This window comes from Eptatretus burgeri, chromosome 4, assembly GCF_056783735.1.
Source record: "Eptatretus burgeri isolate ZD-2024b chromosome 4, Ebu_testis_v1, whole genome shotgun sequence".
Taxonomy (NCBI): Eukaryota; Metazoa; Chordata; class Myxini; order Myxiniformes; family Myxinidae; genus Eptatretus; species Eptatretus burgeri.
The window spans coordinates 132095657-132122638 of NC_140964.1; the positions used below are offsets into that span (position 1 = coordinate 132095657).

General features: G+C 42.2%; 1 protein-coding gene across 5 annotated transcripts in view; it reads right to left on the reverse strand.

Moving 5' to 3' along the window:
* LOC147029140 (uncharacterized) overlaps window positions 1-26982 on the reverse strand; it is a 62469-nt gene that overhangs the window by 10939 nt on the left and 24548 nt on the right. For 2 of the 5 annotated variants that reach the window (XM_085876300.1, XM_085876299.1), the window contains exons 2-3: window positions 21207-21639; window positions 19164-19298 (exon numbers count right to left, since the gene is read on the reverse strand). In XM_085876300.1, the coding sequence (XP_085732426.1) occupies window positions 19164-19298; window positions 21207-21627 (556 nt within the window). In that variant the 5' untranslated portion in view covers window positions 21628-21639. Of the gene's footprint in view, window positions 1-1430; window positions 4733-18130; window positions 18650-19163; window positions 19299-21206; window positions 21831-26982 lie in introns of those variants that run through there. The other 3 variants (XM_085876296.1, XM_085876297.1, XM_085876298.1) reach the window with 3 other exon arrangements.

Genomic DNA, 26982 nt, shown 5'->3' on the forward strand with positions numbered 1-26982 from the left:
CTGCTCACTAAACTCTCTTCCTATGGAATCCAAGGCCATCTCCACTCATGGCTTGCAGACTTCCTCTCCTGTCACAGCTAACATTTGGTCCTAAATGGAGTTCTCTCATCCCCTCTTCCAGTCTTGGCTGGAGATGCTCAAAGCAACATTCTGGACCCTGTTCTCTTTTTTTGGTTGTCGTCAATGATCTCTCCTTTCTGGGAAATCCTCTATATTTCTTTGCTAATGACTCCACTTTCTGCCAGACCATCTGTCATCCCTCAGATCGGCAAGCAGCAGCATTTTCACACTCTGAAGATCTGGATAAAATCACCAGGTGTTCCAACATGTGGAAAATGTCTTTCAATCCTGACAAATCTCACACTCTCACAATGTCTCTCCAAAAGGAAAGGACCATCTGAACCCCCCCTACATTCTCAACAATCTTCTGGAAGAAGTCCTTTCATTCAAGCTTCTGGGAGTCACTATTTGCAGTGACCTTTCCTGCAAAAGCCACGTTTAAAAACTGGCCTCCAAAGTCAGTCTGGGCATCCTCCGTCGTGCAAAGTACTTCTTTGGCACACTTGATATTCTGACCACATACAAAGCTTTTGGCCACAGCATAATGCAGTAGTGCTCTCCCCTCTGAGATGGTGTTCCCACCTCTCACCTTTTTCAGCTTCACACTGTCCAAACCAAGGCATTTAGGATCATTGGTATCTCCCGCGATGAGGCTGAGTCTTTGGGTCTGTCGAGGAAGTTTTAGAACACCTTGAAACAGAAAATACTTGAAAATCTCAGTTGAGGTTGTTTATCGAAGAATGAAACAGAAGGAACACACACGTGCATGGAAACATCGCCTGTTGCGAATTCCAAGCAGACTCTCGCTTCACATAAGATTGCAAACGTGAAAATATGCAATTTTCGCAAGACGTGGTTTTCTCCACAAGCAACATTTCCAACAAAACTAATTAATCAACGAAAGAAACAAAGAAGCTTTGAGTAAGTACAGATGGGTTTTTGCAAAGGTAAAATCACAAACATAGCATGAAGAATGGTTCCTGATATGAGCCTCACTCTAAATAGCCTGGACGAGGAAGTGAAGAGAATGTGACCGTTTGGCCAGGGCATGTTTGCTCTTACGGAGCAGAGATGAAGTCTGCAAAAGGCTTTTCGTCGGAAAGAATGTGCACACCATGAACAAACCTCCCTCCTTGATTTTCTCAGTATATATTCATTAAATTTGAATACATTCGCAAAGGCAAATTAGCATTTTACCTCATTGAAAGTTCAATTAAAATATATTTTCACACAGGTCTCTCTCTCTCTCCCTCACCGCAGATATGTTGGTGGTCTTTCTGTCTTCTACCATCGACTCTCCGGTTTTGCCTCCTCCGCTCTGTCTGTGATATGTCCACCATCCCCCCCCGCCCCCACCCTCCCTACCCATATTTGCGCATAGCGCTCAAGGTTCGCCAGTAATCCCTTTCTAGTAAAATTACCAAAATCACGAATCGCTGCTCACCTTCATTCTATCATTCCGGTGTTTTTTGCCGCCTTTCAAATAAACTCCCGAGGTCTTCAAAACAACTGTTCACCACCACATTCTTATCTTCCCCCATCCAAAACCACGATAATTATCTACCCCCGTAAATCCACCCCAAACCCACGTCCTTCAAATTCCCAGCTTTTTCCCCAAAACTTCCCTGTCGTTTAAGGTCCTGAAAGTCCCTGTGGCGTCCATCTTGTTTAACCTGTGTTTCCCGCCTCATCCTTCTCCCTTCCACAGATCTAATATCTCTGTTCCCCACTCTTTTGGCCTCTCCTCTCCTGTTCCCATTCTTGGACATTTTGTGTGTTAGCACCTCGACAATGCACACAAAAAATAAAAAAATCTGACGATTTTCAGTTGCATAATATTCAGACCCTTTGCCGAATTAACCCAAAATCACTTTTGGGGAAAATTAATTGTTTGAAAGGTTACAAAATAAGTGTAATCTGTTTCACCTGAATGTTATCACTGGTTTAAAAATGAAGCTCCTCCACATATCCAAGGAGTCTATTGCAGTGCAACTTATTTGGTCACTTGTTCGCCCTTTGAGTACGGTGAAATCCATACTGAAGAAGGGGAAGACATATCACACCACCCGGATTCTTCCCAAATCCCATCGCTCATCCAAACTCAGCAGCCAGGCAAGCAGTAAACTGTTCTGGGATTTCCCTGTATATCCAACAATGTCTTTGATAGATCTGCAAGGCTCCTTGTGTGAGATCAGGGTCAGTGTTCATCAATCAACAACATCGCGTTCCCTTCACAAATATGTCATCGAGGGACAAGTGGCAAGAAAAAAGCCATCACTGAAAAAGACATCGAAAAGCTCGTCTGGAGTTTGCAAAAAACCATCTTCGTGATACAGCACGCATGTGGAGAAAGGTTTTGTGGTGAGAGGAGACAAAAATTTAAACTGTTTGATCGAAATTCAAAGCGTTACATCTGGCGTAAGCCGAACAAGCCACATCACCCAGTCAATACCATCCCCACTGTCAGTCACGGTGGTGACAGCACCATATTAAAATAACAACACCTTTCCTTTCGTGCCATGAAGGCAGTTTAATTGGCAAGGAGTACAGTCTTGGACAGGTCACCACTCTGACACAGGTTGCCCCGAATGGTTATGACTTCAGTGTGCTGTTACTCATTTCACCAACCTCAGAAGGATGACAGGCTGAGTCAACCACATCTTGCATTAATTCAACGGTGAAAAGAGCTCAAACTCAGGACCCAAAGGTCCCAAGTCAGCCACCTCAACCGCAAAGGCAACAACAGGCCAGAGCATCATGTTACGGGGCTTATTTTCATCAGCAGGGACTGCCAGCATAGAAGGGACAATGGACGGTGCAAAGTACAGGAGAATGCTGAATGAAAACCTGCTTGAGTCAGCCATGAATCTCCAACTCGTATGAGATTCACATTTTCGCAGGACAATGATCCGAAGCACAAAGCTCAAGCCACACTGAAAGCCAATCAACAGGATCCTCTCTTTGTCAAGGTCTGAGTGCACCAAGGCTCCAGGCCCCCTTTCATTCCTCATCTTCAGCAACAATCCTGACGATGTGGAAAATTGAACTTATGTCTTGTCTTTGCTGATGATGCCACCTTCTTCAGTAAGTTTCCTTCTTTTTGTTTCTAAATTGTTGATCTCTAGTTGTAGCCAGTTTATAATTGCACAGCGATATTGGAATATCGGAACTGCAAGTTGGTTTTTCACTTTGTTGAAGTTCATTTGGAGAGAGGGATGACTTCAGAATGTCTTATTCTGCATCGGTATTCTTGGCTGAATATTTTACACATTTCTTTGTGTTGTATCTGGGGTCTTCTTCTATTCCAAGGTATTTGAAGGATACTTCATTTTCTCGTTCCAGTATTGTTTTGCTTTCATCGATTGAGATGTTGTCTGTTCTTAATGTTTTTCCTTGTACAAATGAGCACTTGGCACAACTGTCAAGACCAAACTCCATTCGGATGTCCTCCAAGTACTGCTTTACTCATTTAAGTTGATGTACAAATTTCTTATCATTTGGACTGAAGAGTTTAAATCACCCATGTACAGTTGGTGTGTCACCTTCCCTTTCTTTTGTTGTATTTCTGTATGTTTCCTCAAATGCTTTTCAAAATGGAAATTTTGAGAGAAACTTTTCTCACACGTGGAGCATTTGTAAGGATGCTCTCCTGTTTGGATCCTCATATGCCCTTTCAAACTGAATTTATGAGAGAAACCTTTTCACATGGAGCATTTGTGAGGATGCTCTCCTGTATGGATCCTCATATGCCTTTTCAAACTGACATTATGAGAGAAAGATTGATCACATTTGGAGCATTTGTAAGGACGCTCTCCTGTATGGATTCTCATATGGCTATTCAAGCCGCCGATTCGAGAGAAACCTTTATCACATGTGGAACATATGTAAGGACGCTCTCCTGTATGGATCCTCATATGGTTATTCAAATTGCCGATTTGAGAGAAACCTTTATCACATATGAAACATATGTAAGGACGTTCTCCTGTATGGATCCTCATATGCCTTTTCAAACTGACATTATGAGAGAAACATTGATCACATTTGGAGCATTTGTAAGGACGCTCTCCTGAATGGATCGTCCTATGGCTATTCAAGCCTCCAATTCGAGAGAAACATTTATCACATTTGGAGCATTTGTAAGGACGTTCTCCTGTATGGATCCTCAGATGGATATTCAAACTGCCTTTTCGAGAGAAACATTTATGACATGTGGAGCATTTGAAAGGACGCTCTCCTGTGTGGATCCTCAAATGTGTTTTTAAAAGGTATTTACAAATGAAACCTTTACTACAGACAGAACATTTGTGTGGGTGTTCTCCTGCATGGGTGGTCCGATGGCCATTCAAGTTCTCTTGAGAAATGAAATCCTCATCACAAATGTAACATTTGAAGGGATGCTCTCGTTGGTTGTTGTCTCCATTTGTGGGTTTTTTGTGGTCACCTGTTGTTGCAAAATCCATCGTGCATACATTATACTTGTGATGTATTCTCCTTTCGAGAACAGGTTTGTGTTTCATTAATTTCATATTACGCTTTGTGTTCCGAGGACCAGACATAGACTTGGATTTTAAGGGTGGTGAGTCTTGACCTCGCAAATGTTTCTTCAAAAAAGACTTCTTCAATGCCAAGCTCCACCGGGAGGTAATTTGTCCATTTCGACCTCGTGATTGTTCTACAAAAACAAAAAGAACAAGCCATTGTGCAGTTTTTTTGTCAAAATATTACACACCATTTGTAAAAATTCATAAACTACAGACACCCACTCCCCATGTGATGAGTGACCAAGTCTTTCAGACTGGAACCATATTATTCCTGTATGAATCATCCTGAAAGTTCGTCTCCCTCACTTTTAATTATTTGAATCTTTTTTGCCAATCACAAAGTGTGAAAAAGTACGAGAGTGTGGATTTTCAATTTTCACAGTAACATCACATCTGCACGCCACCTTCATCCAAATGGCTGCTTCACATGGAGAAACAGTGCATCTCGAGCTCAGATTCTGATACCGATTCCACCATTATCAGGAACTCTGAAGGTTCTCAGAATTTTGAAACTGATATGTTGGTTTGTGAAGAAGCAATTGGAGACAAAATTATTGATGGAAACCCTTTCAGGGGAATTATGGAGCCGAATCGTTTCAAGTCTGCGACAGTTTCATCGCAATGATGCGAAAGTGAAGATGGAGGTATTAAAAAGATAAAACGCCGGTCACATGTTGACGGCAGCTTGGTCAGTTTTGCTTTACGTTCAATTGACGGTTGAGAAGGGAGGTATTTTATGAAGAGAAGAAGAATGCCTTATTCTTTGGCCTGATACAAAATGTTAGTAAAAAAAAAAAAAAAAAAAACAACAAACAATGAAAGCTTCGAATTACAAAAAAACCGAGATCAAACGAACATTTCCGATGCGAGATATAAATGTAATATAAACTAGAACTGCCACTTTATAACTGCTGGCAGTGATGACCGGGTACCGGTACACGACGCCTTTGATACGACGTGAGACTTAAACGACGGTCGCAAAGTTTCGCAACGATAGGATGAGCGGTTCCGGAGAAAACGATATTTTATGTTGTTCTTGAATCCGACGTGGCTGCCGAACCGTGTGACCTATCGGTTAGAAATTAACAAACTTATATTCACCACTCGGGTGCGATATGTACGTGAAGTTTCCCCTCGATCTGATCGGCCGTTCTGGAGAAGAAGATGTTTGAGGGTTTTCGGGTAAATTCGACGTGGCCGCCAAACCGTGTGACCTATCGATTAGAAATTAAAAAACTTGTGAAAGGATGTCTTGGGGAAAGTGTGCGTGAATTTTTGCCTCGATCTGTCCGGCTCTTCTGGAGAAGAAGATTAAATTTTTTTATTAATTTTCAATCCAAGAGGGCTGACAAACCATGTGACCTATGACATCACAAATTTATATTCTGCTTCAAACCGTGTGTTGGAACACGTCTCTCAAGTTTAGTGTTAATCGGAAAAGGTGTGTTTTTCTTTCCAAGATGGCCACCACACAATGTGACGACGTCATAATTTTTAGCATGTCTTATTTTAGCACTTCATTATTTACTCTTCTTCATTTTTTACTCTTATTCTTCATTTTTTTACTGTTCTTCTTCATTGTTTTACTCTTCTTCAATTTTTACTCTTCTTCTTCATTTTTACTCTTATTCTTCTTTTTCATTATTTACTCTTGTTCTTCATTTTTTATTCTTCTTCTCCTTCTTCATTTTTTACTCTTCTTCGTTATTTTTTACTCTTCTTCTTCATTATTTACTCTTCTTCATTATTTGCTATTCTTCTTCTTCTTTTTCATTTTTTACTCTTCTTCATTTTTTCTCTTCTTCTTCTTCATTATTTACTCTTCTTCTTCATTTTTTACTCTTCTTCTTTTTCTTCATTTTTTACTCTTCTTCATTACTTTTTACTCTTGTTCTTCATTATTTCCTTTTCTTCATTTTTTACTCTTCTTCATTTTTTTCTCTTCTTCTTCATTTATTACTCTTCTTCTCCATTTTACTCTTCTTCTTCTTCTTATAACTCTTCTTCCTCATTTTATTACTCTTCTTCTTCATTATTTACTCTTCTAAATTAAAATTAAGAGAGCTCGGCGTTGTTGTTCTTCTTCTTCTTTTTCTTCTTTTACTTCTTCTTCTTCTTTTACTTCTTCTTCTTCTTATTCTTCTTCTTCTTCTGGTGAAGACAGATCCTTTAGGACTCGACCATTTCATATACAGGATCCGTATTTCCTTAAATACTAAACACTTGTACACATCCTCGCATTGAGGGTGCCTTTTGAGAGCGTCTGTCATGAACTTTTAAATATGTTTGGACATTTGCTTTAAAGTTTCGAAAAGTTCACGTTACTATTTAAAGATTATTCCATTTAATGTATTGTAATTTCGTAAATACACTATTTTCTTGTCATGAACGACGCTCGTCCATGACTGGTCTCGCTATTGGCTCCGTCAAGGCATGTGATGAAATATCGGAAGTTGTTTTTTTTCCTTCTTCTTCTTAAGTTCTTGTTCTTCTTCTGGTGAAGACAAAACCTTTAGTACGTGGCTCTTGGACACATTTGTCCTTGTTAACATATGTGCAGGCATGGGGCTCGATTATAGTAGCCAAGTCTTCCTTTGAAAGGTTATGTGGTTCAAGAGAAAACACTACTTAATATAATTATTGAGTCCAACATGGCTGCCAAACCATGTGACCTATCAATTAGAAATTAACAAACTTGTGAAAGGATGTCTTGCAGAAAGTTTGTGTGAATTTTTGCCTCAATCTGTCTGGCTGTTCTGGAGAAGAAGATTTTTAAAATTTATTAATTTTCAATCCAAGATGGCAGACGAACCATGTGATCTATGACATCATAAATTTAAATTCTGCTTCTAATCGTGTAGTGGAACACGTTCGTGAAGTTTCGTCTTTATCGGACAAAGTGCGTTATTCTATCCAAGACGGCCGCCAAACCATGTGACATGTGATGTCATAATTTTTAACGTGCATGCTGGCATGGGGGTAGATTATATTGGCCAAGTTTCGCTTCGATAGGTTATGTGGTTCCAGAGAAAACAATATTTAATATAATTCTTGAATCCAACATGGCCGCCAAACCATGTGACCGATCAATTAGAAATTAACAAAGTTATATTTACCACTCGTGTGCACTACCCAGATCTCGGCCCTTGATACAACATGAGACACATGAGATGACAAAAAAATTTATATTCTGCTTTCAACTGTGTCGTGGAATATGAAGTTTCGTGTTAATCGGAAAAGGTGCGTTTTTCTATCCAAGATAGCCGCCCAACTATGTGACTTGTGATGTCATAATTTAAAGCATGTATGCAGACATCATGGGGGATGACAGTTTCAAATTTTCGCTTCGATAGGTTAAGCCGTTCCAGAGAAAACATTATTTAATATTTTTCTTAAATCCAACATGGCCGCCAAACGATGTGACTTGTGACGTAATAATTTTTACCATGTATGCAGAATTGATGGAAGATGGCATTTGCAAATTTTCGCTTTGATAGGTTAAGCGGTTCCAGAGAAAACATTATTTAATATTTTCCTTAAATCCAACATGGCTACCAAACGATGTGACCTATCAATTAGAAATTAACAAAGTTATATTCACGACTCGTGTGCACTACCCAGACCTTGGCCCATGATACAACATGAGATACATGAGATGACAAAAAAAATTTAGATTCTGTTTTCAACTGTGTCGTGGAACATGTCTGTGAAGTTTCGTGTTTATCGGAAAAGGTTCGTTTTTTATCCAAGATGGCCACCCAACTATGTGACTTGTGATGTCATAATTTCTACCATGTATGCAGACATAATGGGGGATGACATTTGCAAATTTTCGCTTCGATAGGTTTAGCGGTTCCAGAGAAAACATTATTTAATATTTTTCTTAAATTCAACATGGCCGCCAAACCATGTGACTTGTGACGTAATAATTTTTACCATGTTTGCAGAATTGATGGACGATGGCATTTGCAAATTTTCGCTTCGAGAGGTTAAGCGGTTCCAGAGAAAACATTATTTAATATTTTTCTTAAATCCAACATGGCTGCCAAACGATGTGACCTATAAATTAGAAATTAACAAACTTGTATTCCCTACTCATGTGCAATAAGTGTGTGAAGTTTCCCCTTGATCAGATCAGCCGTTCTGGAGATGTTTGAAGGTTTTAGGGTAAATTCAAGATGGCCGCCAAACCATGTGACCGATCAAGAAAAAATTAACAAACTTGAGAAAGCACCACATGGGGAATATATGTGTAAAGTTTCGTCTCAATCTGTCTTGCCGTTCTGGAGAAGAAGATTTTTAAAATTTATTCATTTTCAATCCAAGATGGCTGCCGAACCATGTGACCAATAACATCATAAATTTATATTCAGCTTCGCATCGGGGACCCTAACAAGTGTGTGAAGTTTCGTATAAATCGGATAAGGTCATTTTTTCTATCCAAGATGGCCGCCAAACCCTGTGACTTGTGACATCATAATTTTTACTATGAATGCAGACATCATGGAGGATGATAGTTGCAAATTTTCGCTTCGATAGGTTATGTGATTCCAGAGAAAACATTATTTAATATTTTTCATGAATCCAACATGGCTGTCAAACCATGTGACCTATCAATTAAAAATTAACAAACTTATATTCCCTACTCGTGGCCAATAGGTTTGTGAAGTTTCCCCTTGATCTGACGAGCCGTTCTGGAGAAGATGTTTGAAGGTTTTGGGTAATTTCAAGATGGCCGCCAAACCATATGACCGATCAATAAGAAATTAACAAACTTGATAAAGGACATCATGGGGAATGTGTGTGTAAAGTTTCGCCTCAATCTGTTTAGCCATTTTGGAGAAGATTTAAAAAAAAAAATTCCAAAAACAAGATGGCTGCCGAACCAAGTGACCTGCGACGTCATAATATATTTTTTCTACAGTCAATTATTGTGCAGATGAGGCTCAAGAAATTTCAGATTTTTCCTATGCAGCGTTGTACCTAACGAATTTTGACCGGCACACCTCTTGACCGATGACCTCACGAAAAATCACCCCTGTTCCCCTTGAGGAGCTTATTCAAATGTATGAAGCGAAAAGATTTTTACCCAAGAAAGTTTGAGATACAGACATCCAAAGTTTTTGGTTTTTTCAAGATGGCGCCCGTACTACGTGACCTATGACGTCACAATTACCACTTAAGTTTGCTATCAAAAAAGATACATACTATGGTGAAAATTTCGTGTCGATCGGACTTACCGTTCCTGAGAAAATGATTTTTAAAGCGAAAGAACCTGCAAAATTGCCGGCGGAAAAAGAAAAATAAGAAATAAGAAATAAACAGAATAACAATAGGGTTCCCTGTCAGAATGACAGGGTACCCTAATAAAAATAATTTACTGTAATTTAGGGTATCAAGGCCAGGGCCGTGCCCCGAAAAAATTGTGAGAAGTCTCGAACTGGTATTCGCTGTCGAAAAGTTGACACTGAACGGACTTCAAAAACTTGTGAGGGTAAAGCATTCCAAATTTGAATGGTTCAAACTGCAAAAAAAAAATTTTTCGAATTTCTTTATTCACTCTAATCCATTTCAAGCAATATTCATGATTTTTTCCGTTGACCTGACCTGGAAGCCATTCAAAATAACCTGAAAATGATAAAGAAACTCAACCAAACAGGATTTTATACACAAAAACGAGGTCCCTTACAACTCTTCTATGTTCCAAGGATTCCAAGTTCAGTATTTCAAACGAGCTGGATAAGATAATCCAGCCATTCCTGGAATTCTACGCGTGAAGGATCGCTGAACATGCTCAATTAAATCAATATCTTTCATTAAGCATGGATTCCACACTTCTGAAGCATACTCCAAAAGTGACCGAACGAAGGTGATGAACATTTTCACCAGAAAGTTTCTATCTCTACAACGGAACACTTTAAAATAAAAGCAGCCATGATGAATGCCTTTTGTGCTATCATTTTGCAGTGGGCACTAAATTTAAGATCGTCCGAAACAATTATGCCCAAATCACGCATACATTTAACCGAGGGAACTGGAAAATCTTGGACTTCATACTGCGTCTTCGCATTTCCATGACCGATTTGAAGAACGAAGCACTTATTTACTGCGATTCTCAATTGCACATTGTCTGCCCAACTCATTATTTGTTTCAAATCTTCTTTAAGTTTAACATTTTGCTCGTTTCTTGGACATGAAATATATATATATATTTTTGCGTCGTCCGCATAAAACTTTAAAGAGGCTGTTTTCACATAGTTCACAATGTCATTGATATAGATTAAAAAAGGACTGGGCCAATTAAAGAGCCTTGTACAACCCCAGAGCGAAGCGGACGATTCTCAGAAATAACGTCTTCAACTTGTACAAATTGAGATCTGTTAAGCAAATAATTTCTAACGCAACTGATAATTTTCACATTAAAACCATAGGCAGTCATTTTTTGAATGAGTTTTGTATTACTCACTGAATCAAAAGCTTTTGCTATGTCCAAATAAATAACATCCACAGTATTGTTTTGATCGACAATCTTAGTACAGTCATCCAAACAGGAGATGAGCTGCGCTATTGCAGAATGCTTAGGTCAGAAACCTTGTTGGCACTCCCCAATGACACTATTCTGTTTCAAACGTGTTAAAATATACTGACGAATAATCTATTCTAAAGGCTAACAAGCAACATTCAATAAACTGATAGGACGATAGTTTTCCACTACTGAAATGATGCCTTTCTTATGCAAAGGAACCACTTTCGCTATTTTCCACTTAGAAGGGAAAATGCCAGAGTGAATAGACGAGTAAATTCTCGACAAAGGCTCCGACAACTCAAGTGCTAATTTAACCAAGAAATTCTGAGGAAGAGAATCTGGGCCAGATGAAAATTTAGCCGAAAGAGCTTTAATATGTTCAAAAACATTCAGCCTATCACACACAGGCAAAGGAGGAGCTCTAATATGATCAGGGTTGATCATATTTACCAGTTTACCATCATCTTCAGTGAAAACCAAAACAAAAAAACTGTTAAATATTTTCGCTTTTTCACAGTAAGGCCAAAAAAAAAAAAAAATGTTGCATTGGCGTAACCCGCCCGACCCTAAAAATTCCGCCGACCCTACGTTTTTTTTTTTGTTTTTTTTGCTATCGAAAAATTTTGCCGACCCTATTTTATTGCTATTTTTGTTGTTTTGCTATCGTTTTCAAGTATCTTGTTGATTGCGATCGCGATCGCAAAAACCCGGAAGTGTTTCGGACAGAACCCGCTGACAAAAAGGGTGGTACTCGAGCCGGGGGAGATTTTGGGAGGGATTTATTAGGAAAAAAAAAAAAAAAATCCCGACCGACCTACCCTATTTTTCAGTGACCCGTTACGCCAATGCAACATTTTTTTTTTGGCCTAATCTACCACTATATTTCCGTCCGCACCGACCATAGGCAGAATAACCGATCTGTTACTTAACCTTGACTTTATATAACTCCAGAATTTGTGAATTTGTTCCGATTGAAGAACTCCATTTTGTTGCATAAAAATATCTTTTCGTTTCAAAAATCTCGCATGCCTAGATGCTGCCTTCCATTCCAGTTTGTGCTTATCTTTTCCCGATTTTTTATACCTAAGATGAGTGCTCCGTTGTCTCTCGTAAGCAATGGAGGTTTCAGAGGATCAATTACAATTTTTTGGACGAACGGGACCCATTTTAGGACGAGGAAAATCAAATAATTGTGCAGAATTTCCCACATTTGATCTACATTCACACAGAAAGAAAAGGCTGCTGTCCAGTCAAAAAGGCATAATTCACGAGAAATTTCCGCATAATTAGCATTTTTAAAGTCAGGTATGTCATTCCGACTAATAGATCGCTTTTTACTTTGAAACGCAATTTAAAAAAAAATTGCAAAATGATCAGAGATATCATGAAACTGTTCCACTTCACACTGCTGCATAAGAAATAAGTTCTTCACAAAAATTAAATCCAGAATATTTCCAGATACATGTGTTGGAATATGAACATCCTGAGTCAAGCCTATCTCAAACATAGCCTCACTAACATTTCCTCATTTTTGTTTCCTACTGAGATTCCATCCCACTTTAAACCTGGTAAATTAAAGTCACCACAAAGCACAAACGAGGAAAAAGGATCATAATTAGTGTGGATATGATTGATCACAGCATTAATCGAATCGTTCTGTGGAAAAAAGGATATCTAAAGTAAACACCAAAAATTAACTTTTTTGTCGCCGTATGATCGAGAAATTGTACACCAAAAGGATTCGAAAAATTTGGATTTTTCAACTTTTACCTCAATATTTGTATACTTCTTTGGAATTAAAACTATAACACCTCCACCATGTCGTTCCCTGCCCTCCTCCTGACTCCTGTCACAACGATACACAACAAAGTCAATCGAAAACCGACTGAAAAAGCCGCTCAGGATCGTCTTATTTAACCATGATTCAGTGATTAAAAAAACATTTTCAGGATTTTTTGTCGTCAGAAACAGCAAATCGTGCTCTTTTTGCAAAATACTACGAAAGTGAGTAAGGTAAAACGGAATTACATGCTCAGGCCCGCCGAGTTTCCCGAGCCGCCCCCACGTCGGGACATAATTTCACCGCGACGAATGTAGATGTCGAGCTCTCTGGCATCTTTCCTGGCCTTCAACTCGGTGCGCAGATCACGGTTGACCTTCCTCTGCTTCGCCGTCTGGTCGGGTCGGACGAACGCGCGGAACTTGCCGTTTTTGACCTCCGCATCTCTGGCCATGAGCGAGCTCGCCCCCGTCAGGAACATCTCGTGCGCCGTGGAGTCGCGAAACACGACCTTCATGAACCGATCCTTGCGGTCGTGCGATCCGTGGTAGTGCTTCGGCCCGTAGCAGAAGTTCTTGACCACCAGCTCCGAGCATTGAACAAATCGAGCATTGCACACAATCGTCGCGATTCCCCAAAGAAGTCTTGCATTCCATGCAGGGAGCCGGAGGAGAGTCATCCATAGCCGGTTGAGATTGCTTAGAGATCGCTTTTGTTCAGTGATAAATCAGTTTATGTATTAAATCAAGCAGAAATACCCCTTTTCGCTCGACAGGACAGATAAAATGGGTGACATGCTTTGCTTAACTGTCACCGGCTGACGAGTTGTCTTGTATGTTCTGGGATTGTCCTGTTTGATACTTTGCCCAGACACAATTTGTGTCAATGTCTGGCCCGCATGGAGGGGGTTGTGGTGCTAAGGCAGAGAGGTGGAGTTGGGTGTTGTTGGGGGTGATGGTTGCTGGGGGATGGTGAAGGGGTGGGGTTACCCTGAAAGTTTTACCATCCTCTATCAAATCCTCTCGGAGGAGTAGATGGTATACTTTCTCTCCACCACATGTAGATGGTGGTTCATCTGATTTGTGGAAATGTGATGATAATAATTATTTACAGGTGTTCTTGCATAACTGCCAGGAAATAGCAACGGATGTTTCATTCACCGCTCAAATTGTCTGTGTGCATGTGCCGGTAGGTGGAAAGAGATGGTGTTCGTTTTGAGCAACGTCCATTTCTTTCATGTGATCATCCTCTCAATTGTGGAAGATAACCACAATATCTCACCATCACTTTTGTTTTACAACAGTGCTCTGCAAGATGCTTTGAACACAAAAGCAAACATTTTGTGAGCCCGATCCACACTCAGGTATTTTGGACAAACCTTGTACATTTTCAAGCATACTTGGGGTGTTTCAGGCATTGGTGTAGCAGGAAACCTGAGTTTGTATTACCACACACACCAAGGACAAATCGACTCGGCATACTTGTTTTTTTGTGTACAATGTCGAGTCTCGTATGAAAGGTAACACACAGAATGTACAACAAAGGGCGCAGGAGACAAGAGGGGTGGGAGAGGGAAGGACAAAATGGTGGGGAACAGAGACATGCGATCTCTGGGAGAGGGAGGGGGTGGGATTCACAGTTTAAAGAAGATGGACATTACAGGAACTTTCAGGTCCTGAAACGGCAGGGACTTTCAGGATGGAAAGCAGAGAATTTGAAGTGAAGGTGATTCTTAATATTGAGAGTTTTTAAAGAAGGGAGTTCCTGGGGGACCTTGAGGAAAATGGGGGGGGGGGGACAGATCGCAGACAAAGCAGGAGGAGATTGTGGAAGACAAAGACCCCCAATGTGTCACTGCAGTGACACAGTGAGAGCCCGAAAGACAGCCTCATCGTGGGAGATACCAATGATCCAACGTGCCTTGGTTTCTACAGCGTGTATCCGGGAAAGGTGAGAGGCAGGAGCACAACCCATAGGGGATTGCAGTACTCCATCAGGCTGCAGATGAAAGCTTTGGATGCAGTCAGGAGCTCAGGTGTGTCAAGGATGGACTTTGAACGATTGAGGACGCTCAGTCGGCGATTGGCTTTGGAGGCCAGCTTGGAAATGTGGCTTTCCCATGAAAGATCATGGCAGATAGTGAGACTCAGAAGCTTGAATGAAAGTAATTAGAAGATTGTTGAGAAAGCAGATGGGAGAAGGGGGTGGGGGAGGGGGGTGGGGGAGGGGGGTTTGCAGATGGTCATTTTGGAGAGACATTGTGAGAGTGTGAGATTTGTCAGGATTGAAAGATGTGTTCCACATGTTGGACCACCTGGTGATTTGATCCAGATCTGCAGATTGTGAAGAGGCTGCTGCTTGCTGATCTGAGAGATAACAGATGGTACGGCAGAGGGTCGAGTCATCACAAATCTGCAAAGAGATAAAAAGGGTTTTCTGGAGTCAGAGAGATCATTGATGAAAACGAGAAAAAGAACAGGACCCAGAACGCTGCCTTGAGGAACTCCAGCCTTGACAGGAAGAGGTCATGAGAGAACTCCATTTCGGGCCACACATTGGCTGTGACAGGAGAGGAAGTCTTTCGAGCCATGAGTGGAGATGGCCGTGGAAACCACAGGAAGAGAGTTTGGTGAGCCGGGCAGGGTGCCAGACCCCATCGGAAGCACGTGATATGTCGAGGGAGATGGCTCTGGTTTCATGTCTGACATTGAGGATCTCCATCCATTGTTGGGAGAGCAGAAGCAGTATATCCAGGGAAGAGTGATGTGGTCTGAATAGAAATTGATTCGTGGAAATCAGTCCATTGGAGAAGAGGAAAGATTTAATGTCGGAAGTGATGATGGATTCCATAACATTGTTGATGATAGGGAGAAGGGTGATTGGTCTGTCGTTGCAAGGATCTGTTTTTGCACCTTTTTTTTCTGCAGAGCGGTAATGTTTGCTCATTTTCCAAGCAGATGGCAGATGACCATGAATAAATAAGAGGGTGAACAGAACAGAGTGAGGGTGAGCAAGAGCAGCAGAGCAGGTTTTTACGAAACGTGGGCTGATGCAGTCTGGACAGGTTGCAGAATACGAGTCTAGGTTTGACAGCAAGCTCTCCACCTTGTCAGGAGAAAAAGGACAGTCCAGGGACAGCTGGGTGCAACTAGCTGAGGTTGGGTTACAGAAAGCGATGGGTTTGGGACAAGATTTCAAAGCAAATACGGAGTTTCCACCTTTTCATGTGCAGTGTGAAATTGAAAATTATTTGTCGTTTGAGTTGAATCATCTCGAGATGTAACCTGGTGACAGTTCGGACATGGCAAAACTGATTCAGAAGATTTTGACCTTTCCTTGCAAATTTACCCATTTTATAATTTGGAAATCAGAAAAAGACATTTCTATTTTGGAGAGTATCAAGGGTTAGATTTGCATTGAGGTGATCCTTTCATTTCTGTAAAAGTGCATCTTGGACTGTTAATGTCAAACTTTTACAGGATGTACATTTTAAAACGCCTTCAGACTGGTTTAGCAAAAATTATACAAACAGGTTTTCTCTTTAAATCTTTGAAAGTGGTGGATCTCCATAAAATACCAAATTCATACATTATGCCAACAATATTGTATGCAACGAACATTACATCTGGTTTGATGTTCTTTTCAAGCAGACACACTGAACTGTCAACAAGAATCTGGAAATTATTGTGGATTATGGAAAGGAATCTGGGATATTCTGGGACCTGCAATTATTGAGTTATTTTTTTTTCAGCAGAGTTCAAGGTTAATTTCCCCAACCTTGAGGGTAGTCGTCTTGTGTCTCGTCCCAAGGAAGGGGATTTGCAGCAGATTCAAATTGACAGCCTGTGTCATTGCTTAACACCGACGATAAAATCATGTTTAAAGTGCTCACAATGCATCTAAATAAAAATGCATCAAAAAGTCATCTCTCGATTCATTGTAAATGCCCAAACGTTTCGCATTCCTGAAAGATCAGTTTATGATCCTATATTTTTGGAGAGACTTAACTACCATTGGTCAAACTGCTTCTCTTCGTTTTGGGTTGCCATTCCTAAATCAGGAAAAAAATCATTTCACAGTGTGTATCACTCCTTCTCATATGGAACTCATACCAAGCAGGATTTGCAGAAAATTTAATTTTTCTTGCAAAAAAGTATAAAAAAAATATACAAATAAATGCATCGTGCCTGTGAAAAGTAAATAATAGCCTGTGTCCTCCCTTCCCCTTTCAGAGATGCATCCATCAGGGCTGTCCACTCAGGCATCTTGTGCACACTTTTTCATTGAACCCTTATTGGCTCTTCTCCACCCCTCCTAATCTGGGTTGTCTTTTTCAAGTAATTCTAAAATTGTTCCTCTTCACCTTTTGCCGATGACCTGTGTGTTGCGAAAGATGTTTTTTATGTTGTGTTGTCTTGTCTTGACAATTTTGAGTTTGCCTCATCTGCAAGAGTAAATCGGAACAGTACAACTCTTTTGCAGGGACCACTCCTTGGCTTTTTTCACAAGATGTTGGCTATTCGTTGTTCACCTTGGCGTCTTGGTTTTTTATAGGTTTTCTTGGCGTATAGGTTTTCGATTATCATCGCATTTCCGAAACCTTGTGAATTCTTGGCTTTTTCCATTGGCTCACATTGGGATCTATGCGGAGAGGTCAAACTGCTCTTTGGCTGTTCCAGAATAATTTAATCAAATTTCTGAAAAAAATTCTCGTCTGAATACAAATTTGGATCTTCACCAAAATTTCACAGAAACACACCCAACTTATCGAACAAGTTTCTTCTGAATCAATGCACAACTTGATAAGGTGTCATATTGTGTCTCGTTTTTGCTCCAGCTCTCAATGCTGAAGAAGGTTTTTCAGCCACAGTCTCATAAAACGAGCTAATTTGAGTCCGTATGATGTCTCATAAATGAAGAAGAGAGAAGCACATCTGGAGGTAGGCCGAGGCTTCAGATTTTGGGACACTCACGAGGCTGTACTGTCAAAATGAAACGTCCCAGAATATAAAGCAAAGGGATTCACATTTGTACATGTGGTATATTAAAATAATGCTTCTTGCTTCAAAACATCATGTCTTAAAGTCTCCGATAATTATCTATGTTACAACGCAGGAGTGTCTGTCTGTCTGTCTGTCTGTCTGTCTGTCCCAGAACTACTACCTCAGTTTTAGGGATAGCCACACCAAACCCTCTGTGGAACATTATGGGGTCCCAGCCGGTGTTCTCACGTGGATGGGAGCTTTTATAAATACCTCAATACAATGACGATTTTGAGTTTTGATCTGTACGAAGATTCTCTCAATCCGGATACAAAGTCAGAATGGCGATCGCCTTCGTAACACAGTATTTTGTGAAATTAATGGAGTCGTATTATGTTGCTGTTTGATTGAAAATATAGAGAGCTTGAGTTTAAAGCAGAATGAGAAATATGTGAGTAATTTCACCCGTGACATTCCTGGATTCGGCATTTGTAGTCTTTTTTTAATTCCAAGTTGTTCATAAACCGGTTGTCCCTCACGTGCAAACCAAGTTCAAGGTCCAACCCTCCCAAGAATAGCACGGATACCTTGCCAGTTTCAAATAAAATAATTCCATCCCATCATTTTTGACTGGCTTTGATGATAGTTTTAGAAAAGACCAAAATAAGGTAGCTGGCCATTAAAACTTGGCCAACTGTGCTGAAGTATCTGGGACGCAGGTCGTGGGTACCGCACATCATCATGGAATTAAACTGGGAAACTGCAAAAAACAATATAAATGTGTAAATGTTGAAGTGTGCTGAACTGGAGCTCGAAAAACACAAATCCCTTCAACAAGATCAAGCAATTTTGTCCTCGTTTTTGTTGTTGTCCTTCAGCAAGGAATCATGACTGCATGTTGTATTAAAAAAAAATTTTTAAAGGAGGGATATCTGAACTTTTTTCATTTTCACAAAAAGTGGGGATGAAATATATATTTAAGGGAATGGGAAAAGAGGGAGAAAGGTTGAGGGAATGGGGGAGGGAGGAAAGAGAATTTGGGGTAATAGGATGAAAAGAAGGAAGAAGAGGATGTATGACTAATCTGGACTGCAATGCAAACAAAACTTTCTAACATTGAGAAGCAAATATTCCAGCTGGAGCCAAAATGGAATTATTTTCCCCACAAACTGTGAACAACTTTCCTGCCATTATGCAAGATGTGCCTGACACAGAACATGAAACAAAAGACATATCTCAACATCACACAGCACTTTCTGTTATGTCACACAAACCTGGAACAAGAAGAGAAGCACTGCTGGATTCTTGCGTTGATGCATCGTTTGACTCTTTCATCGGAACAGATGGGTTCAAAAGGTTTTGAGAAATGTCGATTTGGAAAGTTGTTCCCTCTTCCAGATCACCTTCACCTGCACACAAGTCAACATTTAACCCAACAACTGAGAGGGTAGATGTTCAAACTGCAGTTGCGGAAGTTTAGTTTACAACTCCGCAAGGCGTTCAAGGTCCATCAGCAACCCCTTTCTGGTGGAACTTCCAAAATCACGAATCACTGCTCACCTTCATTCTTTCATTCCTCTTTTTTCCCGCCTTTGGAACAAACTCCCAGACACTTCAATCCCACTTTTCCCTCCAGGTCTTCAAAACAGCTGTTCACGATCATCTCTCATCTTCCCTCATCAATAACCACGATCTTTTCTTCCCCCATTAATCCACATCCTTCATCTTCACTGCTCTCCTTCCATCTTGTTTACGCCATGTTCCCCACCCCATCCCACTCCCTTCCACAGATTTCCTCATGTGTCTATTCCCCACTGTTTTCTGCTTCCCTCTCCCGTCGCTCCTGCTCTCCTTGTTACACCTTCTGTGTGTTTGCTCTCATGCGAGTGTTGCCATTGTATTGATTTTCAAATAAAATTAAATAAAATAAAACTCAGACCTTGATTTAGATTTAAATAAAAATTTTCAGATTGAAATGGATTCTTCTTTTTGGAACAACGACAGAGTTGTTAAAAAAAAATCCATATTTCATGACTTTTATCATGTTTTGGGGTCTTGTCAACCTGGTTACGACTTTTACTTCCTCGAGACAGTTAAGTTCGATATCTTTTCGGTGCACCAGCATGAGCCGAGATGACAACGTGTAACGTGCATTGCAGACGGCCCATGCAGAGGCTGATCTGAGGATCTCATCAAACCGTCTGATCGGTTGTAGCGACATGCGGAGTCTACAAAAGGTCGAGATTTAATCAACATGAGCTGATGAATCAGTCTTACTGGGAATTCCTCATTCATGGGACAATGCTTTAAGTCACAATCCTCATCACGGACGGAGCTCAGCGGTTTCGATGAACAAGAAGAAGGGCAATCAGAGATTGCAGACCCTCGCCAGGACTTTTTTTCTGTTGATTTGTTTCGTTAATTTTGTGTTATGTTCATGGACTGGTGTGCTACATTATTTATAACAGATACAGCAAGAAAGACCACTTCATAACTGCTGGCAATAATGATCGGGTGTCAAGACGTCCCACTTTGATGAAACCCCACTTTGACTTGACATTTTACAATGACCCTTGACGTTTATTTTTATTCAATTGAATTCAGAATGGGAATAAAATAAATTAGATTCAAATCAAACAGAAGATCAAATCCTGCATTTGCAGGGCTGCATTGGAGTCATCAAAAGGAAGCCGAACAAGCAAAAAGCAAGGACGAAGTCATCAGGAGGAACATGGATGGGATTCCATTTTCAGCTGCTCTTTCTCTACCCTCATGCCCAACCATGCTTAAGTGAGCCATGTTGAAAAAAAAATAATAATAATAGAAAAATAAACAACCCAGATTCAAATATAAATAATAATAAAATTCTGGCAGCCAAACCATGCGCCCGATCAGGTTGAAATTTAAAATGTATATTCCCATCACCACTCGATGACAATTGTGAATTTTCATGTCAATTGATATGCCTGGAGTTGGCTTAATGATTGGGGTTGTCGGCATGGGATCCGAGGATCCTGAGTTCAAATCCTACTCAGCTGTTCAATGAATGCCAGGTGGGGTTGATTCTACCCATCTTCTTTCCGAGGATGGCAAATGAGTGCCAGCTTGCTGGTATCCTGTGTCGGAGTGGTGACCCGTCCAGGATTGTGCACAATGGCCACAGAGACTGCTTCAGCAGCACCAACATTCAAGTCCACATTCACGTTCAACAAAACTAAATTGTTCCAAAGGAGATTGTACAAGTTACAAAAACTAAAAAGGTTGATGGAAGATCAAGGTATTTATTTACATGCAGGGAGTATAAAATAGTGACATACCAGACTTGGGTGTTGATCCATCATCCTGATGGTGCAGGTTGCAGACATCACTGAAACCAATTCCAATGAGGCCAGGAACGTTTTCCAGCTGCACATTTTGGAATCCAATGAAGTTTTGACAGAAACTGGAAAGTTCTCGAACAACATTTTCCAGGTTAACGAACAGACTTCCCAACAGAGGAGAGCCCGCGAGCCGCACAACCTGCGGCTTCAAAAAAGATTTCACAAATTTGCAGAAGTCAGCATACATTGCAAATTTAAATTTCTCTTTGGCGAGAGAGAGGAGCTCTGTTCGCAATGAATCGGAGTCTGTACAAGCTCGAAGCACCTTCTGAGTCTCAATTCCAAGCACATTGATCACTGCTTGGGCTGTTTCTGTTCTCAGGCCTTGTGTTTGAAGCCATTCCAAGAAGCTGTCCATTCCACCGATGACCTGCCAGGGACACAAGCCTTATGTTATGCAAAATGAATGCGTTTATATTGTTGTGGTTGTGCCCTCGTCCCCGTTGGAATCTGGCGAGACATCTCAATATGACAGTAACGGTGGAGCATTTTGAGGTCTTCCCCACCAAATTATGCGCATCTGCTGCGATACTGTTTGTGTGGAAGTCCGAATTGACCCAGAATTCCACCAATTGCCAAATACAAGAAAGGCTGAAAAGACTGATGTGTGATGCAGTCCAGGTGTGAGGCACTGAATCACCACGTCCAATCAATCCCTTAAAGACCCTTTTAAAACAAAAACACCCCAGAAGAACCACGACAACCATAATTCACCCCGAAACCAGTTATATCTTAGAGTGCTGTTGTGGACTTGGGACCGGGGCAGAGAAAACCACGAGGGGGGGAGGGGGTTCCGACCTCGGGTTCCCTCGAGATTCAAAAATCGCAGGCCATCACACATGAATAACTTCATGACGCAGAGGGTCGTAAATCGACTGTTAATGCCAATAACTCGACCATGTAGACTTTGGGTCCTCCGTCTGATGATACCGGTTACCTAATGGTCACGTTATCTAATTACCGGGGGACACACCCTCGGTGCACCTTGTTCAAACCAGATCACCTTTCCAGATCAGTTGCAGCCGAGTGTAACTGCCCATGGACGTACTGGCAAGAAAAACAGATCGTTGGGGGATAACGTCCGGCTGGGCTCGGATACGAACCACAATGGACAAATGAAGGAAAAGTCGAAAACAAGCTGTGAACATTTCTTCACAAGCATTTAATCAAAATTAAGCGAGGAAATGTATGTGGCACAGTAAATGGGTTTATGATTAAGTACAGTAGGGACAGCAAGGAATTCATGGGGTGCAACAAAAGGCAAGAAATTTACAAAAGCAGACACAGAGCAGACTTATTCCATTAGAACTTAACTTGTGCAATCTTAACTTATGCGACGAGAGACGCCATCACACACACAAACTCGAGGAAGATCAGATAGCCAGAAAGAAGAAGAGTCGATGAGGACGAACAGCCTCGCAATTCCTGGCACAGTCGGCCGACCAACGCAACCCATTCCGCTTTGGGGGTGGGAGGAGGAAAAATACTGGTGTCAAAGTTGTGGGAGTGGAGGGTGTAGTGTGGTGCAATATGGGGGGTGCGGTGTCGTTCCAGAGGAAACTGTGATTGCAAATCAGTGGGATGCTCTTTTGTGCTTCCAAAGGGGATGAGATGGAGGGGTGGAAACAGATATGGGAGAGAAGATGCATGAGGCAAAAGATCCCTTGCCTCGAGTTGCATAGGTCTGTGAGTGTAGCATGTACCTCCGTGGGACGCTCTGCTCGAGCGTTCCCACCTCAAGATTCGGCGCATTATCTCCTGCTTAATCACTTTGCCAGGGCTCGTGGAAAAGAACGTCAGTCGCACACCAACCACGAGTGCAGATCCAGCGACGGGCAGACGAGGAGCAGTGAAGAAGAGGTCGGAGCAGAAAGGTAAAAAATGAGGATGAGGCAGGCAGGCGAAAAAAAAAGAGGGCGAAGCAGGCAGGTGAAAAAGAGGTCGGATGGCTTTGCGAGCCACCTTTAAATAGCCTCATATCAGGTGAAGAGTGGGGTGAGAGCCCGAAGCGACGTGACATGACCAAAATTGCGTTTCCCTGTAGGCCCACAGCAATTCCACCCACACCTTGCCATTCTCCTTGGGCCAGAAACGGTCTCATTCGCACATCCAGCGCGGCACGGCCCGGAGCTCTGCACCACTCTTCCCGCGACCCACATCCCTCGCTGCCCGTCCTGCCGTGTTTTGGCGATGGGATTGATACGACCCTCGTCCAGTGTGCCCCTCCGAGGCATCCCCGGCAAGATGTGGTTGGTGATGTGAACGTTCTTGGCTTTTCCCCGCATCACGCGGTCCAAGTAACCCAAGCCGTGCAGCACACCTCAGTTTGGTGGTGAATTGTATCGATACAGAGGTACGACGAGGTGCAGGACAATTTTTCCAAAGTGCGGGAGATGTTGGTGGTTGATGTGGTGTGTTTTTGGGTGAGCGTGGGGTGAGCAATGTGAGATGCCGTTGTCAATTGGCACGCAGATTTGAAGGAGAGGGCGTGCCATGCGTGCGCCAGGCAGAGTCTTTCTTCTTCTTGTTATTTGCTCATGGGAGGCTACGCGGATGCTTGTTATTCATATCGTGTGTGTTTGCTTGCTTGCTTGATTTGATTTGTACCATGGATAAAAGGAAATGGTTGGAATGGAAATTCAGGATTTAATGGAAGAGAGAGATACAATTCGACTTCGCTGAAAGACCGCATTTCGCAACGCATTTCGTCCCCTTAATCCACTGGACATGAGGGGAAGATCTGTCTGCACAAAGACAGATCACTGTATGTTGGGGATCACTGTATGTTGAGTGCCATTGTCTGAGGCATGTGGTTTTGCAAAACCGCAACAGTATGACAGTACTCCATGTGTGGGGATGTTACGGGAAAAAAACGGCTGCCCATTCAAATGTGGACATCATCATATGCTTCAGAACTCCTTCAGAGTGAAACTGCAAGCATTTAAAAGCCATCCATTAAATAGGCAAACACACAGGGAAGGAAACACAGATTCAATGTTGGACATAACAAGTCGCTACATATTCTGTCCCATGTTGACAGCATCAATATATGAATATGTACGTGTACATATGTACAGTGGACTACGCATAAGTCGGCAGCGTCAAAAAGTCCCAAATTTATCTCATGTTAAATCCCTTTGAATAAAGTCTGTCAGTCGTCATCTCTAAGTCGTCACTTCGTCTCAGTCATCAGATGTTATCCGTTCCCGCGTAATGGAAACTCAAGTAAATTACCACGCCTAACTCGTTACACGGAAATGCTGCCTCGTGAGAAGCCCGATTTCATGGAATCGTGATGCGCGCTCATTGGTGTACACTGCCATTTATCGGCTATTTATAACTGCGCTGCGTTCAGCTCAGTCAGCGACCATGGTGGTCGCTTGCTCAGTGTGTGGCCAGGCGAGGCCGTGAAGCTGGGCATTGAGTACTGTATCGGGTATTACGCAAGAAGGGGTCATAAGCCGTGGTCGTGGTGCCGACAGTTGTCATTCTACTTTGGATATGTACACACGTTGATCGCACTTGCACGCAGGATGATGGCGACTTGGCAAAAGCTGACAACTAAAACCTACCAAGAAAAATATGACATTACCAAGTTTTGCGAGGCAAACCCACTGATGAAGAAAACAGCCATAGCTGAGAAGTTCGACATCAAACGGCAGACATTGATCGATATCTTGAAGAATAAGGGCAAGATATTTGGACAAGTGGAGAAGATCGTGATCACTTTCCAATTCACCAATGAACCCCCACCTATGCCCCGAGGATTGTGTTTCCCTTTTGGTACAATAGCCGGCTTAGAAATTGTTGCGCCCTCTCACACGTACGTGTCCAGGCCACGTGCAAATTCATCCTTCACCCCACAGTCATCATGAATGTTCGCATATGCGCAAGTTGCCACACGTCTAAGTCGTCACTTTTTTCTCGGTCCCGATGTTGACGACTTACGAGTAGTCCACTGACAATATATATATATATATATATATATATATATATATATATATATATATATATATATATATATATTGTTGCGGGCCGGCAGGGTTGGGTGAGAAAACCACGAGGTGGGAGAAGCTCCGTCGATTCCCACCAGACTCCCCGGAATTGTGGGCCGTCGCTCATGGATAATTCCATGTTGCTGCGGGTCGCTTAACAGACCGTAGACGCCAATAACTCAACTGTCACCTTGGGTCCTCCCGTCTATGGAATCGCATTACCTAATTAGCCACGTGGATTAATTACCAGAGAACGACGCCCTTGGTACGCCTTGTCCGAACCGGATCGGATCACTTCTCCAGATCGGATGCAGCAGAGCGACACTACCAAGGACGTACCGGCAAGAAAGAATGGATCATTGGGAATAAAGACCCAGCTAAACTGAGATTCGAACCATGCTGGACCAATAAGAGAAAAGACAAAGGCGAACTGGGAACATTCCCATGATAATTATTTATTAACAAGCAAGCGAGGAAAACTATGTGGTACGTCAAAGATTTATTGGGTATGTAACGAAGGGAAAGAGGAGAGAGGTGCGGTGCGACAATAATACAAGCAACTTACGAAAGTAGACACAGAGCAGACTTGACCCAAGATTAATAACAGTTACAACAATAATGCGCTTCTGCAGACTTATTTAAGACAGGCGCCAGCACACTCAGACACACACAGAAAAAGAAACCCCAATGGGAAGGGACATTGGCAACCAGGGTGGGAGGTGGTTGAAGTTATGCTCTCGGTACCTGGGCGGTTTGGGGGAGGGGATGCTCTGTGGTGCGGTCCCCGACAGTAGTCGCGTTGTCTCTGGCCCAAGTCACAGGTGTGGAGCCTGTGTTCTGAAGGAGGAGCTTGAGTGGAGAAGGGCGGAGTCCAGAATGCAAAGGTGGAGCAGTGGGCGGAGGCTCGAACAGGAGGAGAGGTCGATGTCATGTGGGCGGATATGGGAAGCAGGATGCGGATCGTCAAGGCCAGACGTGGGCACGGTCAAGAAGCAGGAACACACCACGTGAAAACACCACTCCGAATCACACACAAGACGGAGGAGATTCTCAGTCTTTTATGGAGCCCGAAGCTCAGGGGAGGGGATCATGCCGAATTCGACGTCATCGCCCGAATCGGGAGCCTTGATTGGCCCCGACCCCTCATGTGGTCCGCCAACTTGGGCTGGGTTTCGGGAAGACTTTGGTGCAACCCGCCCACCTTAATGCATTAGCGTACGTTACTCGCAGCACATGTTGGGTTTGGGGTCGACGTTGGTGCAGCCCGCCCACCTTACTGCGAAAGCGTTCGTGACTGATTTATCTCAGGAAATATCGGAGGCGAGAATACCGTGGGTTGTCATGGAAGCTCAAAGCGACAGTCCAGCACCCAGCGCACGTCACAAATTTTGCCTCTCCCTCTCTTTATAGAGTGCAGCCTGCGCCTGCTGGTTGCATCATTGGTTGGGAGGTGGCTTTTGCCGCAGATGCAGTGTCCCCTTACCAGTACACTGGTGCTCATTTTGCCGACCTCGGAAAGATGACAGGCTGAGTCAACCTCCTGGTGTGTATTAATTCAGCAGCCAATGGGGCTTGAACTCAGGACCCGAGGATCCCAAGCCACCACCCTAACCACGAAGCCAACACCAGGCTGATTTTACCTCAGAAAAGAAAAGAAATGAAATGGAGGGGAAAATGATTCAATAACCCTAACTATCAGACCATCGCCATGCACTCCC